The 18,114-nt window shown below is 35.1% G+C and overlaps 1 protein-coding gene across 2 annotated transcripts in view; it reads left to right on the top strand.

Moving 5' to 3' along the window:
• The window catches only part of LOC109541150, a 51,325-nt gene that overhangs the window by 25,310 nt on the left and 7,901 nt on the right, over positions 1 to 18,114 (top strand). For both annotated transcript variants that reach the window (XM_019909916.2, XM_019909917.2), the window contains exon 3: positions 11,365 to 11,522. In XM_019909916.2, coding sequence (XP_019765475.1) covers positions 11,365 to 11,522 — 158 coding nt within the window. The remainder of the gene's footprint in view (positions 1 to 11,364; positions 11,523 to 18,114) is intronic.

The following is an 18,114-nucleotide window of genomic DNA, read 5'->3' as shown; positions in this document are numbered from 1 at the left end:
CTTCCCATAAACATCAGTCCGAAAGTTCAGTTTCCAAGATACAGTTGGGTTAAAATTTTAATCTCATTTTTGTTTTTTTTTCTTATAATTTTCTCAATACTGCCAATGTATTGTTGAAATTTGGTATTTAGGGGGTTTTGAATTAAAAATTTTACATTTATATTAACTTAACTCTACCTTGTAGGGAGCACCCTCAACATGATTTTTTTAAAGTAAACATTCAGCTTTTTTACCGTGAAAAAATTTACTGCTACTCTTTGCTTCCTGGTGACCAAAATAAAGTTAACTGCTCCAGGGTCTGAATATTTTACAAATAAGTCATATTTGTTCTCTCTTTCTTTCTTTATTTCTCCATGTGTGAGGCGTTTGATAGAAACTCATCAAGATGTGTTGAAAATGAAAAGGGAGAATTTATTTTCAGGTTTAAAAAGTTCAAATTAAGCGTTTCAAAAATGTTTCTTCTCTTGGTCGGCTTTTTATGGTCATCGTTATTGAAATAACAATAGGAGCATTAAAGTAATGTTCAAATTTAACGTTTCCAAATCTCTCTCTAAAAGCTTGAATGCAAGTCAAAGGTTCAATAGCGGCCTAATATTTCAGAAACTATTGAGTGAAAACTTTTCAAATATAATACAGGCGAAGTTGCCAAGTCTGTAGTTTTTTCTTAGCTTTTAAAATGCAGGCAATTTAAACATTAACTAAAAAAATATTCCTTCACATATGAGAGTTTGGGAATTTGGGAGGAAGACTATAAACTTGGCATTTACGCACATAATTATTGGATCAAGTATACTTAAAAATTCCGGTGTACAAAACTGCAAAAATTTCACGGAATCCTCTCTGAATGTTTGACTAACCCTGTAGAACCCTGTATGACTGTTCATCCTTCAAAATATTACATGTTTACTTATTATATGATCCGACTGTAAGAAATGTCTGATAAAAAAACAACTTCGATCAGAAATTGATGTCAAATACACCAAGATTATTCAGATTAGAGCGCAATGCTGGATTCGCCACTGAATGGAAAAGTAAATGCAAATCACATTCTACAGTGCCAAAATTCAAGGTGATCGTCAGCAACCGCTAGTGCTAAAACTGCATAATTGAATGGCAATTTTCTCTTTCATTATTTCATTGTGTAAAGCGTTAAATCGGCATAATATTTTCAGTGTTCGCGTTTACTATCATTGTTACTTTGAAGCAGGTAGCGAAGCAAATGGATCCAAAACGTATCCTAAGAACACCTATTGTTCGAAGCGAAGAGTATTCGATAGTAGCGAAGTCTTCGGATTTCCTGCCTGATTGAAAGATATAGCAGTTCCGGTCAACTAGTGACAGTGTGCTTGTAATACTAAATGATGGTCTGCAACTGCTTCGAATTTCTCTTCGTTAAATATACAATGGACACATGTTTCGTTCGATAGTTCGTTGAAAGAGTTAACGAACGGTTTATTGTAACCGATAGAACTAATTTCAAAAACCATGAGTGGTGGTTCTGATTAAGTTACTGAACAGGCAAAAGTAGGAGGTATGAAGCAGCTGAATTGTGTTGAATTCCCGCAGTGTTTTTCGAAACTTTTTTCCGAGCCAGGCGTATTCAGATTCAATTTCATTGCATGCATCATGTGCAATGTAGTTTTTCCTGCAGAAAAAGCATAAATCTTGCACACAATGAAACATACTTTGAAGCAGCGGCCTTCTATGCCAAACAAGAAATAAATAGTTTGATATTAGGTTACCTTAAGGTATGAATAAATCGCCGACCAACAACTATTTTTCCTTTAAAGTAAACACTTTACAAGTATATGAATTATGAGTAGTTTACAGTGTCATCTCTACCTTTAGTGGGAGTGACTTCAGAAGTTGGAATTTCTTACCTCATATATCAAGCTGTTATACGATACAACAGTCACAGAATAAGTCGATAAACAATTTACTTTGACATTGTGTCTAAATTAATAAAAACCCTTTATTGGCTAGTATAGTATATGATTTAAATTTTGTATGCAACAACCGTTTACGACTCCTAGATTTTCATCAGATGTCTAGCTTTATGTGTATATTTTTCGTAAATTCCAATCTGCCATAAATTTCCCGTCTTGTGACGTTTATATTCGCATTACCATAACGTAAATAGCTTTTCCCAGCTCAACATAGAGCAAATAGATAGAACTAACAATTGTAGATTAGCCAAGGCACCGTCATACAACACTGAAGTTAAATAACCTATAATAGAAACATAACATCCAAATTATCTTGGAACCGTTGGAAAAGGCCTTAAAACGTATTCGTAAAAATTTGAAAATAATAATAACCGCCAACGATCTTAATACATGGGCCCAGGAGAGTAATTCAATGTTTATAGCGCCGGCTTCAGTGATCTAATGATAAAGTCATTTGCCCAGGTCTTTAAGTTGTGTAAAATCAGTTGATGACAGAAGAGTGATCATTATTCAAATCGAAAAAACAATGATCTCACGGCAAACCAACTCGTCTTCGACTTTACAAAAGCGGCGAATTTTGCGAAAATAAATCTCGATATCAAGGTCTTCGGCAGACAGTTTTGTCCAAGCGATTTGTATACTGCTTCGATCGTGACCTTCGACGATTTTTCGATAAAAAATCACAGAAGCAAAAAAAATTACATCCTGTTTTACATTAAATAAAGCGATAAAAGAATAAATTGTCGCGGTTTAGGTGAATAAACAAATTAAACAATGGATTATTAGACAATTAAGGATTTTCTTCGGTTTCGCGATTATAAATTATTTATCCATAGCGTTAAACTTGAATTTGTCGATGCTACGTGCTGGGCTCATCTCCGCTTTTTCTACCCGATTTTCTAATATCCATCTGCATTCAATGCGGTTATTTCAATTTTTATTTCAAGATGTTTAATTTCTTTTTCAGTCAAGATGCATATTGATCGAAATAATTGGAAATATTTTGCGTGCAGAATAATGATAATAATAATGGGCAAATACGCTTTTTACGATGCTGTGAAAAAGCACGTTTGCTTGCAAAGGAACTTCAATCAAAAACTGCATAACTCAGTTGTGAGGGCAACCATTTGAAAAAAATTAACTAAACTGAATCACAATTCAAACGTGCATTGATTGATGAACGAAGACATCGACGCTAACAAACGTGGTATATTGTTCGAGACAATGTATAGTAGTATCTCTAAACACTGGACAACGATTTTGGAGTAGGGACTGCAGGAAAAAACGTGTCAATGGCTTACAATAGAAAACAGGACGTATTGTTTGTTAGCACGTCACATGCAGTAGCATTATCTGAATCCTTTATCAATTTATCAGTGGCGAGTTGTTACTCTTTTATTCGCTGGTGTTTTATTTTACTTAATTACATTTTGAACTGCACCCGGTAGAACGTCATGTAGTTCTCCACGTGAAAGTTGTTTAGTCGACGTTCGAGGTCTTTTTCATCAAAAATGTCAAGAGCAACAGCCCAGCGAGTTAACATGATTCCAGTAATAATCGAAACAAGATCTACTTGCAACTGATCATACAAAATAATTATCATTTTTAAACGAGCAGTTTAACCATAATCTGATCGAAGATCGGGTGTGCAAACTGAGACTGTTTTGACATTTAAAGCTTCCAAACAGTGGAACTTTGGACGAAGCAACTGAACAAATTCGTTACGCCAACTTATAATAATAGATTAAATTTGATTTATGCATTTTCCATCGAGCAATACTTAATTAAGAAACTCATTTTAATGAATCGAGAAACAATACAATATGATTATAAAATGACTTACGTAACTCATTAGCATGTCTCGTCTCAAATGCTGTAAAGATCGGTATACATTGCTCACACCGTGGGTTCCGAAAAAAAAAACATAATTTGAGGCCGAATTTTGAGCGACCTTGCCTTATTTAGCCGCAAACTATTTTCGATCCTATCAATCAGTAAATAGAATTTGACTCTTGTTATTGGGCTTGACGGTAATTAAAATACTAACTATCTTGTCAGCACTTAGAAGGCATGTAAGAAAGAAATATAAAGTTAAACCTTCTGAGGCTTTGCTCGGTGCAGCCACCACTATCGCCCGACTCTTTTCATAAAAATTAAGTTATTGTAAGTCAACTAACTAACAATTTGCAAAATGGAATTATTTTGAAGATTATTATTATAACAGAAAGTAAAATTAATTTTCTGTAGCTTTGAACTTAAGAAATAAGCGATTAAATTCGATTCCACGACCTTGAGGGTTCGCTACTAATTATCCTTAAATCATTTTTAAAATGTTCCTAATATGTTATTAATCAGCTCTATAGATAAATTCAGTTGATAATGAGTTGGTATTTTCTATCGTCAATTGATCTTGATTCGTTTCGGCCTTGCATCGTCTTAATTTTTTTTTTCATAATACTTCCCACTGTCGAAACATTCCCCAATGACTGTCCGTATGCCATGAACGCTGCTAACTAGCTAACGAATTAGGAAACAAAATTCAGAAATAAACTCAACAAAAAAGACAATCCCAAGATAACAGACTTAGTTACAGAACAATTATTTTCAATACGAAAGCGGTAATGTCAGAGAGGCAAGCCTTTGAATACTTAACATTCTAGAGCTTCTATTATAGGTTAATTCATATTCTCCATGCCTGATTCATGAAGTAATAAAATTATTATTTACTTCAGTTTGCCTTCAGCGAGTTTTTTTAAATTATTTGCCAAGTTAGCACTATCTAGAAGGTATCTTCGATCTCTGAGAGGCACAGCAGCGCAAAAAGATGAGTTCCTGGCTCGTATCTGGTTTGCATCTCCATCTCGATTAACTTTTTAACGGTAATCAAGATTTATTATGTCCGTAATCACCTTTAAAGACATATGTTATGAAAATGACGAATTGGAGAGCGTGTTATAAGTCTATTTCTTCCAATAAACTCTATATTCGACCTTCACGAATTACTGTTTGTAAGTGGCGCTTGCTTCCTTGTTGAAAGGCCTTGCTTAATCTTTGTCAACAAAGTAACTGAATGTAACATTAAGACACCATTTCTCCAATTGTAACAAAATTACAATAGCCTGCAATTCTAACTATTAATTAGCATTACATCGCCTCAACCCGTGTAACTCAATCTATACGAATGTACAGTTACGAATCAGGATCCATTATATACAAGTTGTAGAACCTGCTTTAATATAGAACCCTGCCAAAGCGAGTTAGAAAAAGTAAGCCAGTAGTACTTGGGCAGTGTGCAATATGCTGTGAGTCTTTGGGTACTACTAGCGACTGTGAGGGTGGCTGCAGCATACCCGGTATAATATTAATATAAAAACACTGTACGTACTTTCCTGACTGTGTTTCAATTCCAAATTAAAATCAAATCCTGGGCTCTTCAGTCATTTATTGTCTATTTATCAATTAAAAAAACGTTTCGGTGTTTTCCACCATCATCAGTTTCAATGTGTAGCGTTGTTGCTACTTTAAGCCTTGGCATGTATTTTGGGCAAAAATACATGCCAAAGCTTAAAGTAGCAACAACGCTACACATTGAAACTGATGATGGTGGAAAACACCGAAACGTTTTTTTAATTGATAAATAGACAATAAATGACTGAAGAGCCCAGGATTTGATTTTAATATAAAAACACTGATATTGCGAAGTTATAACTTCCTCCTGCCAGTAAAAACAGATCGATCGTCCACCAGGCATTTACAGGCTTTCAATTTAATGCAAACTTATGCACTGTTGTTCAGTAATGCATTTAATTGTCGTTATTGAATAACTGTACCACACATATTTGCATAAACATTAGAACGCGTCAATTGTATTTACTTAAAATATCGTTCAGAGTTGTAATTTTTGCACCGTTCTTATTAGTCTTCATAGCAAATAAAAAAATATCATAAACACCAGCTAATGGTCTTCAAATAATTATCACCTCATTGAATCTTTTTGTGGGTAATTCAAAGGAATGCAAACTGAAGAAATGTAATACACAAGCAGGTTCAACTGCATTAAAACTTGTACAGTATTTCATTAAAATTGCGACACCTTGAAACATTTTCGCAGATTGTAACAACTGATCAGAACATAGCAAAACCGGCATTTTAAGTTAGAATTTCGTTTCGAGGAATAGTCATGATATTTATTAGCGGGCAATGTCTTGCCATGGGGAATATGCATGAGAAAAGCACATGAATAGTCCAGCATTAATTTGTTATTCAAGACAAAAAAAAGTCAGAACAACTTGAAAACCTAGATCTAATGTTGAAGAAAGGAAGATTGATAAAAATTATTTACAGGGTGTTCAGAAAATGCGTTTGGAACTTTTTAAGCGTGATTCTGCATGCTGAAGTAATAGTAGAACGTCATCTAAGAAAAATTCGAAATCCGAATATTTTTGGTGTCTTTTAATTAGCTCGTTGCATTCCTTGGCTCTTTCCGATGAAAATGATGTAGGATTCGAGTTATTTTGAGAAACTTGATTTGTTCCAAAAATCGATCTCTTGGTCCCCCCTTATGAAATTTTCGACCAAAAATCAAAAATTCACAACTGTGTTTTATGCCACCATTGGATTGTTTCCGAGCTAAGAAACTGCCCAATAACGAATATCAAGTTTGTGGGTCCATAATGAGGAAGATATCGTCCGTGAAGAGTGCGACAGCTCAAAAACCGTTCAAAATAGACAGAAAATGTTGATTATTTGGGAAGTGGAAATGCCGCGGTGTCTTTTAATTAGCTCGTTGCATTCCTTGGGTATTTCCGATGAAAATGATGTAGGATTCGAGTTATTTTGAGAAACTTGATTTGTTCCAAAAATCGATCTCTTGGTCCCCCCTTATGAAATTTTCGCCCAAAAATCAAAATTTCACAACCGTGTTTTTTTCTATTCATTTTTGACCTACTTTGAAAATTTTTGACACGCCAAGTTTTTAATACTTCAACCCAGTGGTCTTGTATTTAATGTGAATCGCAGCAAATCAAGTCGTTTGGATTTAAAATATGCAAATTTGACAGTTTATAGTAATTATTGTATTACTGTTCAATTTAGACAAAATGTTTGTGCTCTAAAATCACTGAATTAAAATGGATCGAGAATATTGCAAACCTGCGTAAAAATTTAGTCTCAATTGAACAGTAAGTAACACAATAATTACTATAAATTGTGAAATTTGGCACATTTTAAAACCAGACGACTTGATTTGCTGCGATTGCAATTAAATCCAAGAACACTGGGTTGAGAGTGATAAAAACTGATGGCGCTTTGCTCCTAAACGAAGAGGTTTTTCGATTCGTGTGAATTTTTTGTCTAGTATTTTCTAATCTTTAAAATCGCATATTAATTTTCACGATAGAAAAATGAAATTTGGATTTCAGGTAAACTGCAATTTGGTGGCAAAGGGGAGAAACAACAAAACAAATTTTTATGAGAAAGTTAAAGTTACTAAGATAAAACGTACGCCTGTATACATAACACTACAACAACATGCATCTCGCTTTTATTTTAAACGATACCTATCTGGAGACCTTTCGATTTTGTTCAACATATTTTAAAGGTACCACCTACAAAAACTTCACGATCTATCTAGAACCATTTTGTGTATCTTGCCAATCTCGGTATGTGAGAGCGCTTTCCAACATTGCATTTGTGTTATGTCATTTGTTGTAACCCATTGAAACATTTGGAGCACTTTTGGGTTTAAATCTAGATAGCAGATACGGTCAGTTGGTTGCAACAATTATAATACTGCTAATGTGAATGTACGTACATGGCAGAGATTTTGTGATTTTGCAATGCATCTGAAATACTAGGTTAATTGGACATACGTACAAGGCTGGTTAAATATACCAACGCCCGAAGATATTACATACGCTTGATAAATACCTACATTAAATCTAGCCGTATCTGAGATGCTGAGAAGAAATACACCAACTCCATACACTTTTTCAGCGAGATAAAATACCACAAGAATCAGTAAAAACAACTTAATTCAAACAAGACAGGATTGCAAGTGATAACCTTGTGCAATGGTTTTTAACAATTTGTAACGTGTGGATGGGCCTAACATATTTCCAATTCCACAGATATCTCTCAAAGAACTCGTCAGATAAAAACATACCCGTATACTAGAATGTCAAGGCTTTTAGGAGTGGTAAAAACGAAGAAAACAATGCAGAATACTATTAAGAATTGCAGAATGCATTAAAATACACGTACAAACATGCTTCGCCCAAAAGTGCCCATTTGCATCATCTGTCTTGTGCAGTAGAATCAGACAAATAAATATAAAATGAGAGTGGATGAAGACATTCAATAAATGTTACACAGCAGAATAGGGAAAGATAAATGCTGTCAATGTTCATGTAGTCTAGTGCAAAAGACGATAAAATAATAAATCAGACCGTTGAAGAAGCAATAGCTTCAAAACCCAGTCAACAGTTAATCTCAATACTGGACTTGTGGAACGGAAGTCAGAAGGTTTGCGTATGTGGTTAGCTAGTAGGTCAGTTTATTTCATCAAACTTGATGCTTCATAACTTGAGTTATTTAAACTGGCGGTTATTTCAGGAGATGAAGATGAATCATTTCAAGTTGAGAATTTGCTGATGCTTCTACGCGAGGTACTGTTAAAGTAATTGCTAATTCCTATGTCTTAACGAAACGCGGTTTTTAGCACGTAAAGCGTTAAGTATAACGCTACAGCACGCAGCGGGTCCATAATACCAACGAAGAGTCCGTTATAGAAGCGACCTTGCTGAGAACGACCTATGAATTGTAGCACATAGTCGTCTGAATCAACTACTATGTTGCACACGGTGATTTAAAGGATTTTTGATAAAAATGTATTAGTATTTTGGGAGCACAAAAATAACACTTTATATGAAATGACAACGTAGTGGTCAAATCAAAACATAGAGGAGTGGACAAGGAGGGAGCACAAGAAAAATCCTCTTTTTTTACTCGGAGACCAAGCACGCAAGAAAGTGTTTTCGAATAAATCTTAATCAAGGCTAAATAATTGTTCGTCTACGTCTACAACATTAATTATTTATTGAAAATTGCTGTACTACATTCTTGCATTGAATAGCTGTTTATCTGAGAATACGCCCTATATGTCATCCAATTTATTCATTTTGTTGGTACTATTTGCACTTTTCGTATGTACGGCAGAGCACGCGAATGTGGCACCAACTATGCAGAAAATGCATCTACATCCATGGTACGTGTAATTAGGCGATGTTAAAACGTTTTGCAAAATTACTGAAAAATTATTAACATAGAAATTAAATGCCAGAGTTTCGTGAGTAAGCTTCATCGCTAATGGGGCACGAAAAGAAAGCGTTTGAGGTATACGAGGCGCTGCTTTCTTCGAAAATTTTAAATTTGTGACTAACCCAAAACAATTACGAAATATTCTTGCGCAAATTAAAAATACGAGTTACCTTATCCCCCTACATGATGGAATTAACAGATTCCGTGCAGAACGATTTTCTGGAATACTCTTATATCATATGCTTAATATAAAATTATCGAGTAATTTTTGGGCATTATGCAAGTGGCAAAAACCGCGTGTCGTGTAAAATAAATTTTTTATTCATCGCATGAATTCTTATTAAACTACACGGGCTGCCCTCGATACTTAATAGTGTAACAATGAGAAATACATGACAAAAAGCTGTGTGAGAATTATGCTTCATTCTAATAAAGGTGCATTGAATTTTACCGCACTTTGCAATTACACTTGGTCCGCAAAATGGGTAGCATTGTAAATTGAGAAATCTTAATTTGGCGATTATTCAAGTTCAGCAGTAACATGAATTTGATTTAACCTCAGTACCTGACTTCTTAAAACGTAGGAAAATCTGAGATAATAATTTTTAATTAGACAATAAACGATTGTCGATTAATTGCATAAGAAACTCTATTAAAACAAACAGTCCTGAAGGTTGAACAGTAGCCTTTTCCGGAAAATTAAACAAAAATTCCCAACTATTAAGCCCATGTTAAATGGCATGGGTTTAAAGACAATTTAATGGACTTTATATAAATGATAAACAGACAGGCAACGCGGTATACCTTCCTGAAACTTTCACGATGTCAACATAATATATTGTTAGAATCTTAAATACCGCGGTCGTTACCGTTTGTAGTTTTGACATCAAATTAGGATAATAGAAAACAGCGTAGTTGGCAAAGTTTTCATTTCAAAAGCTGCCAGCTAATAAGAGAAAAAGAAAAGAGAAATTTGCCCAGAAGAAAACAGACTGACCGCAAAACAATAAAATCGTTAAAAAAGATACAATTAAACTAGTTATACTGTCGTTATAAAACACATCGAATACTTATGCGGCTTTATACCAGTCAACCACAAAATACATACTTTTTCTTAAATATTGCCTCGTAATACACTTTTAATAAAGCTTGCAATAAATCTCCAACCAATTTTAAACACTTGAGTAGGTTCCTCCTAAACTATCCTCGTATAAAGGGTGTTTTTTTAGACGTATAGCACTTGAAATTGAAATAAAACTCATAAAATGTATGTTAAGGTCATTATAGCTAAAATATTGTTTGGGCTAGTGATTGATTCTACTAGACCCTAAAAAACACATCAAGCAGTGAATTTTGCTGGACAGAACGGCGTCTGAATAATGGCTAGATTTTGGATTTTCGTCGCTCGAAATTTTGAAACTTATTTCGAAAATCGCTGGTCAGTTCGACAAATTCACGGTGCGCCACGTTCATTTTACGGTCGGCATAATCGTTTTTGGCTCAAATGGTAGCGTAAATAAAGAAAATTGCCGGATTTGTAGTGACGAAAATCCTGAAGCCATTATTGAGACCCCGTTCTATCCAGAAAAGTTCACTGTTTTTTGGTCTTTATGGTCTGGAATAAGTTTGAAAGTGGTCGGAAATTGGACTTGCCAGATTGCTCTTTATTGCAGCTGCGACGCATTATACCCCAAATCTAGCCCTTAGTATAAACATATATGACACTTGGGACCCAAAGATCCATTCCCAAAAATATAAATATAAATTTTCATGGAAAAAAATTCAACCCACTTAGGGAGTGAGTGGAAAAAAGATCAATTCATAGTGACTGGAAAATCGCGATCAAAGCAATCTTACTTGTCTAGAAGTAACCATCAGGACTTTAGGATACTTGCGTCATTTTACCATTATTAAAACATTTTAATTAACAAATATAGCCAAGGCAGCACTTTGCAAAAGTGAATAATAATGAATGGAAACGTATTGCAGCAATCCCTGACAGAACACATTAGTGAAATCGAAGCTTTCCACAGAGAATAAATTAAATAAATACTTGTTTGGTGGTTGAAAAGAAGTAAACAATATCAATGTTTGATTTCAGGATCATATACAGGAAGTTTTGGACAAATGGACTCAAATCGACGACGAAATTTGGGCAAAAGTGATCGTACTGGAACGAAATAGGCGAGTAGCAAAGGCATATGCTCGCGCTCCAGTACTGACCGTCAATGGATCTGATGATGGATTTGATGGTTTCAGGTACGTTAATTAATTAAAATCGTCTTTAATTCCATCACGAAACTATACAAAGGTGAATATTGCCAGTTTTACCAGTTCTAGGATATCGTTATAAACGAAATAGAAGAGATCTTACGGAAAGCGCGAAAAAAAGTTCTTAGCCGTTCGTCTCTAAGAGCCGAAAGTGAAGGTATTCTTTTTTGCTTGGGACCCACTGCAGCGTAATAGTAAACCAATTTATTTGAGTCATTTTTTACAAAAGGCATAGGTTTTTTAGTGTATCGAATTTCTCAGGAGCTAAACTGGTATGTTTAAATCGTGTTATGGCGTTACGAAATGTTAGAAAAGTTGTGGTCTAACAGCCAGGGTTCAGTATTAGATTTTAGTATTTACGTAATATCGCATTTTTATTAAAAAAGTATTCAACCATATTGTTTAAAGCTGAACGGCTATTATTGTCTAACCCATAACAAGCAATGTAACGACAAAACACCAAAGTCGAACCAGTTTTAAATGAGCTCATGTATGACGCGACTAACGCGCTTAAGCCCATTTAATCACATAAATCTTCGTGTTGTACACTATGTTAATTTAGGAACGTGTCAACAGGAGAAAGAAGCTTTTTCCTTGACAAAGCTTTTTCCGGTTAGGAATTTAGTTATTAACTATTTTACTTTAGTTGACGCTGGAGTGATTCAGTTGCGTGGCGTATTTACCTCAATTCGAATATCAACGGTAAAAATAAATGGTCCTTTTTTACAGTTAAATGATAAAAATGCATTCAAGAGATTTGTCCTAAACGTAATTAAAGTTGAACCACCTACTGTTACGTACGCCCGACGTATGAATCAAGCAGTAACTAACATGTTGTCTTTTAAAATCTTAATCCTCACTCAACCGGACACGATCATATTTCATCTTTATTGTAACTAGTAGGTTTTAAAAAGCTTTTGACACGTACAGTTGTTGCGTTTCCCACAACATCATTTTTTTTGTTCAAAAATGGCGGGAGTACTTTTAAATTAACAGCGCTGGAATCTAGATAAGATATTTGCTGGTGGTGTTTTGAAGTTTTAACGGAGAAAAACACGGACGCCTGGGTGCAACCTGACTAATGTGAAGGCATTTTCCATTTGAAAATCCTGCACTGTTCCCAGTGGTTACAAGAAGAGCCCCATTTACCAGATCCACATTTTCACTCAGTTTCTTTTAATTTGTGTTCACTTTAAACGTGTCATGAAAATTGAGGTAATTGCAACGATGTTTAACTACCTAGACAAATCTTCTAAAGTATGACCAGCTTAACTTCAGCGTGCATTAAAGCACGCGTTTTGACAAACAGCCTCAACAAAACTGTTACAATTTCATTATAAACTGCATTGTAGTAAAGCTAATGTTCGCATTGTTGGCTGAGCTGACATCAGGCTAGTTGTTCCTGTTGAAATAATGGTCGACATATCAAGCTTATGATACATACGGGTTGTTATAGGAACAACGCAACACCTCGAAGAGTGGGCCGATATTACGGCTTAACATCTTGATTCGAAGTGTTTTCTTAATTAGGCCCCGTATTGAACATGTCGTCCGTGAAAGTGAAACTTCTCGAACCCGTTCAAACATTTCCCTTTTAAAAGAGTTTAAAAAGCTCCCTTCCAGCTTGCGGTAGAAACAATTTGCATTGAATAGGCATTAAAAGGGCCGAAGTCATTCACTGAAACTTATTGCACCTTCAATGACAATGCATTTACAAAGCATCGGGAGCACATGAAATCATTTTTTTCTTAAAAAAAAACAGTAAACACCTCTGAGGATGTAAAACACTCGTGCGTCCGAAACGTTTTAGGCCGGAAAACCTCACCAGTTTAAAGCATTGGCCGCGAAATCCTAACTCATGAACGCTCATGACCAGGGATCAGAAAAGAACTGAAAATAAGACCAGCAAATTGGCGGAGAATCTCACAAAGCTGGTTTGCATTGAAATTTATTGACCGTTTTCGATTGTTTTCAAGGACCTATAAAGATCGGTCTCAGTACTTTTGCTTTTTCGGCCTTTTTACTTTCGTTGAGTTTATCGGCAGTACGGATGATGCAACATGGTATTAAAAGTTATCGACAATATTTCTGGAAAGGTTTGTTGTTTGATTGGACCGAAGAACTTTTATTGAACTAGACCAAAAAAGCAAAAAGTAGGCCAATTTTTCTCGCCTGAACGGATTTGAGCTGGGTAAATCCTTGGTCCATCAATTTCTTACAAATTTACTTCTTGGTTGCACCGCAAAAACTAGCAAGTTCATGAACGAGGAGTAAAAGTAATTTAAATTTCGATGCTTATTAGACAGGCGTCTTTCGATTTTCAATTTAAATACCTTTAGGCTGAGATTAAATATTTTTTTTTGGATAAAAGCATTTATTGTTGTTAGTTGCCTGCGCATACAAACGTTAAAATAGTTTAAACTATATCAAAACTATTGAACCGTGTATTAGTTATAACATGGCGCAGCAGTTGCTTGGAATATTGCATAAGGCATAGACTGCTTTTGCTTCATACGTTCAAACTGAATACTCGCTCCACTTTTGCTTGGTGTAAAAAATTAAAATTAGAAAATTGGAAAGGCACAATTGCGGGAACAATTTGCCTTCCATTTGACTGGGACCGATGTATTGCAATGCTGGTTTGACTACAGATGTAAATGTTTAAAGCAAATTCTATTATCTGGTTGGAAAAATGGTGGCTATTGTTCCTGAATGCATCGAGATTAGTATTTCGATCCTTTCCTGGCAGTATTCAAAATAACGTAGTGCAGGCAGAGCAACTAACGATTGTTGAATTATTTAAAGTCGATCAACAAAGGCGTATCTAAAAGAGTTAGTGGCAATAGTCACTAATAAAGCAGAATAATTTGATCGGGCAAAATCTAGGCGACCTTGTGAGCATTGCTTTCGTTAGTGCTCGCTTGTGTCCAATCACGATTGAGATCAGATTTCGAAAAACAATGTATTATAAATTTGACTACGAAGCAGTATGCAATGCACTACCTAATCAGCTAGCTGATTACGGCATAGTTATTCAATAAAGACAGTTATAGCCTGTTTTGCTTCTGTACTTGCTTTATAAACATTGCCTGTGTACATAAGGGTGTGTTCGGTTTCCTTCATTTTCTCTGGTTCTAATTATTTCTAGAAATTCTGCAGCTTATCCAGATATGCATTCCCCACCCGTCCTTTAGAAATACAGAGTGTATGTAACAATAATTGCACTATTGTTTTATTAGCAATATGCATATCTAAACAAGCAAAGAATTTTCTCACAAACTAACAGTGACTTACCGTTGGTTATTGTTGCAATTTATGCAATAAAGAGAATGCAAGTAAAACCATTTCGCCTGACATTTCGCATTAAACTTTAATTGTCAATTAACTCATATAAAAAGCGCACATTAAAGAGTTTCTGAAACTAGGTAATAAAGCAGTGTTCCGGTTGAAAATGTGAGTAGTATGGTCTTCATGGTCGCAAGTTTCGCCCATGCAATTTCAATAAAATTTGCGGTGCCCTGTTATGTAGGTCTCTGTTGGCACACAAGAATTGTTACGCACTAATTATCACAACAGAAAACAATATCAAATATCGATTTCGTTGGAATAAATTGCTAACACGAAAAATTATTATTCAAATATGTACGTGTATGTAAAATGGCTAAATGTTGGGCAATCATCAGCCACCACAAGTTGGTTAAAGTAGTCCTGCCAGTGAACACGACGTACCAAACTAAGAAATTTCAGTATTTTCTTAATACCATCAAAATAAAAGAAGGCTTTCACTTTTTCCCACTGAAAGCGAAACGAGATGTGATTGTTGGGAATCCTCGAAAACTACAACCGGTTTGCTAGGGACCTAAATTAATGGAGACCATTGAAAGGCGTACTTTAAATTCAGTTTGTTTTATTTCGCTTATTAGCGAATTTCGGAACCGAAAATTTATATAGGGGCTTTTAACCATAAATACAGATGATCTCACTATCATTAACTAAACCAAATGTGCAACCAACCGAACAGCACATATCGCTCCATGTACAATTGAAGATTTGTCTTTCATTATCCCTGCTAGTTCTTCGCTATTTCAAATGCATTCTATGACGCAATTATGCCAGCCTATAAATTTCAATGCGCCTACTTTTACTGACAACTTGTAAGAAAATCCGCAACGTACCTGCTGTTATTACTAGTTAAACTGGGGCATTGGAATAGGAGAAACCCAACTAGTTTGTGATTTTCATAAACGCTTTTAAGTCAATCTCGATTAGTAGTAGGTAGACTTTTGCTGGAAATAATTCCTAATATTTTTCTCTAACTGTAAAAAGCCGGTTGAATGATGCGAGTAGTAAGAACATAAATATTAATAGCTTGTGTATTTGTGCCTTGCGAGATAACCATCTCAAAGAGCAAACAATGATAAAGTAAAATGCCGACATAAAAGAATTGAAATACGTAGCGGACAAATTGCAAATAAATAAAAATGAACACCAACAAGCGGCCATATAAATGTATTTGTTTAATAAGGTATTATGCAATTATAGTATGTCTTACAATCGGTCATAGTTTTATTTTGCATTTGACAATACACACAAAGCGCGGCTGGCTACTCCATATAAAGTACTGTATGGTACATATATTCTCTAAGCATATCATTGTCATGGATAAATAATTTGTCTTCAGAAAATGAGAGTAAGCCAAAGCAATATGTTGGCTTACGATCACTGAACCAGCTGAAAGTAAAAGTACTGCCTGTGACTTTGTGCAAGCAACAGTATCCTGCTTATAGCGATTGAGATAGATGATAACAAATCGAATATTTGCCATTGTGTGCTTTATCAGTTAAAGTAGTTTAACTATCACAAATTTAAGTGAGATTTACTAGATCCAGCACATCCCAAGCTGTGTTTAACAAAATCATAAATTAGCAACCATCATGCTTAGTTTAGTCGGGTTAATATTTCAATCAATCAATGTTGTCCAAAATTGTTCGTTTAAACTTGAATACTATGAAACACACTGTGATGGTCAATTATTCAAAATATTCTCATATAGCCATGATTTTTAAATCATAGGCTGATTTCTGCTGGTCATTATCAAATAGTAAATTCCAACTCATGTTGTTGCCATATTGCCTGGACACTGAACATAATGAAATTGAAGATACACAAAAGATAAATTAAGTCACAATATGGATCCTAAATACCTATCAGTCAAAAATATTAATTAGATTCCGGTTTTTATCTGTAAAATATCCATTTCGCAAAAGGCCATGAAAAACAATACGGTGGAACAAAGATACAGATGGAGAACTTTATTAAGTGAATCACTAGTAGGTATAAAGTTTCTAATGCGCATAGGTTTTTTACATTTTGTATTTTATTATTCTCAGTTCCCATTCAATTGCGCGAAATTTGTAAAACAAAGTTTCAAGTCTTCTACGGGTAACTAGGTACATAGTCTGCTTCACTTCATTCGGTTACCTATTGGTGAGCTTAGTAAAAATGCAAAGGCAGCTCGCAACGCGGTGAACAGAAGAGTTGACTCCCTTTAAAAGGCTGTTACAGATTTTCAACTTGTACCATCCGAATGGCCTTTTTATCCAATTAAGCTATTTGAATTGGTGATATATCAGTAGCTAAATAGTTACCACGCGGTATTTAAAAAAGGAAGTCCAGGTATCGGTTAAGTGCAAAGCAGACGACCTTGGGTAATTGCCAAGGCGTCTTAAGCGGAACCCACAATATCCTAAATAACATCAACCGACAACTTAACTTGTTTTTATTATTATTACTTTATGGCCTAAATGATCTGTCATTATGCAGAGTATGGACCCATTATTTTCAAATTCCTACAAAGCAAAGTTGAATCGCGGGTTTTTCAGACGAAGGTAGTTAATTAAATATTTTATTGACCGATGAAAAATACATTTAGCGCTTAGGTTCTTTCACCCCTTGGTCCCTATCTTGGCAAAAAGGTCTCATCAATCACTACCAAATATTTGGGCAATTCTTTTATCATCAGCCGTACTTCTTATTGCTAATGGCCATACTCTGCTTAGTTCTGCTTAAATTTGCATCGACCGTCTGATGACTATCTCGTAAAATCGTTGGAATTCTGACATAATTAATAAACAAAACCCAACATGCGTGTATCTGCTTTAGATTGTTACAGATAGTGACATGCCGATTGTGTTTCTGCAAGCGACACTCGGTAGTCAATAGAACTTATATCAGGTTAACGTGACGGCCCAACAATGCCCGGGCATTAGCTAATTACATGAAATTAGGTTTCAAGGCAGTCTGTTCTTTTCTGGATTGCATATGAAGTTCAGTAATAAATAATAAACCAAATTATAATTAGTAATGGCGCTTTTCAAGGTACTCTTGAAGATTATGGGCTGGTGGCTGGTGTTAATTTTTTCCTGCTTTCGCGGAAAATATAACTGACCGGTTTGTTGCTTCACCACATATCACTTGTTTCTTCCTTATTATTATTGATTTGACAAGCTTTACCGGCACACACTGTCATATAATTTTGAGTAGCTGATTTTAGTGTTTTACTTTCCGCAAATTACACCGG

The sequence above is a fragment of the Dendroctonus ponderosae genome, unplaced genomic scaffold, assembly GCF_020466585.1.
Source record: "Dendroctonus ponderosae isolate FM_Combo_2020 unplaced genomic scaffold, Dpon_F_20191213v2 Dpon_F_20191213_1, whole genome shotgun sequence".
NCBI lineage: Eukaryota > Metazoa > Arthropoda > Insecta > Coleoptera > Curculionidae > Dendroctonus > Dendroctonus ponderosae.
Note: the sequence above shows the minus strand (reverse complement) of the source record. Positions and strands in the feature narration are given on the sequence as shown.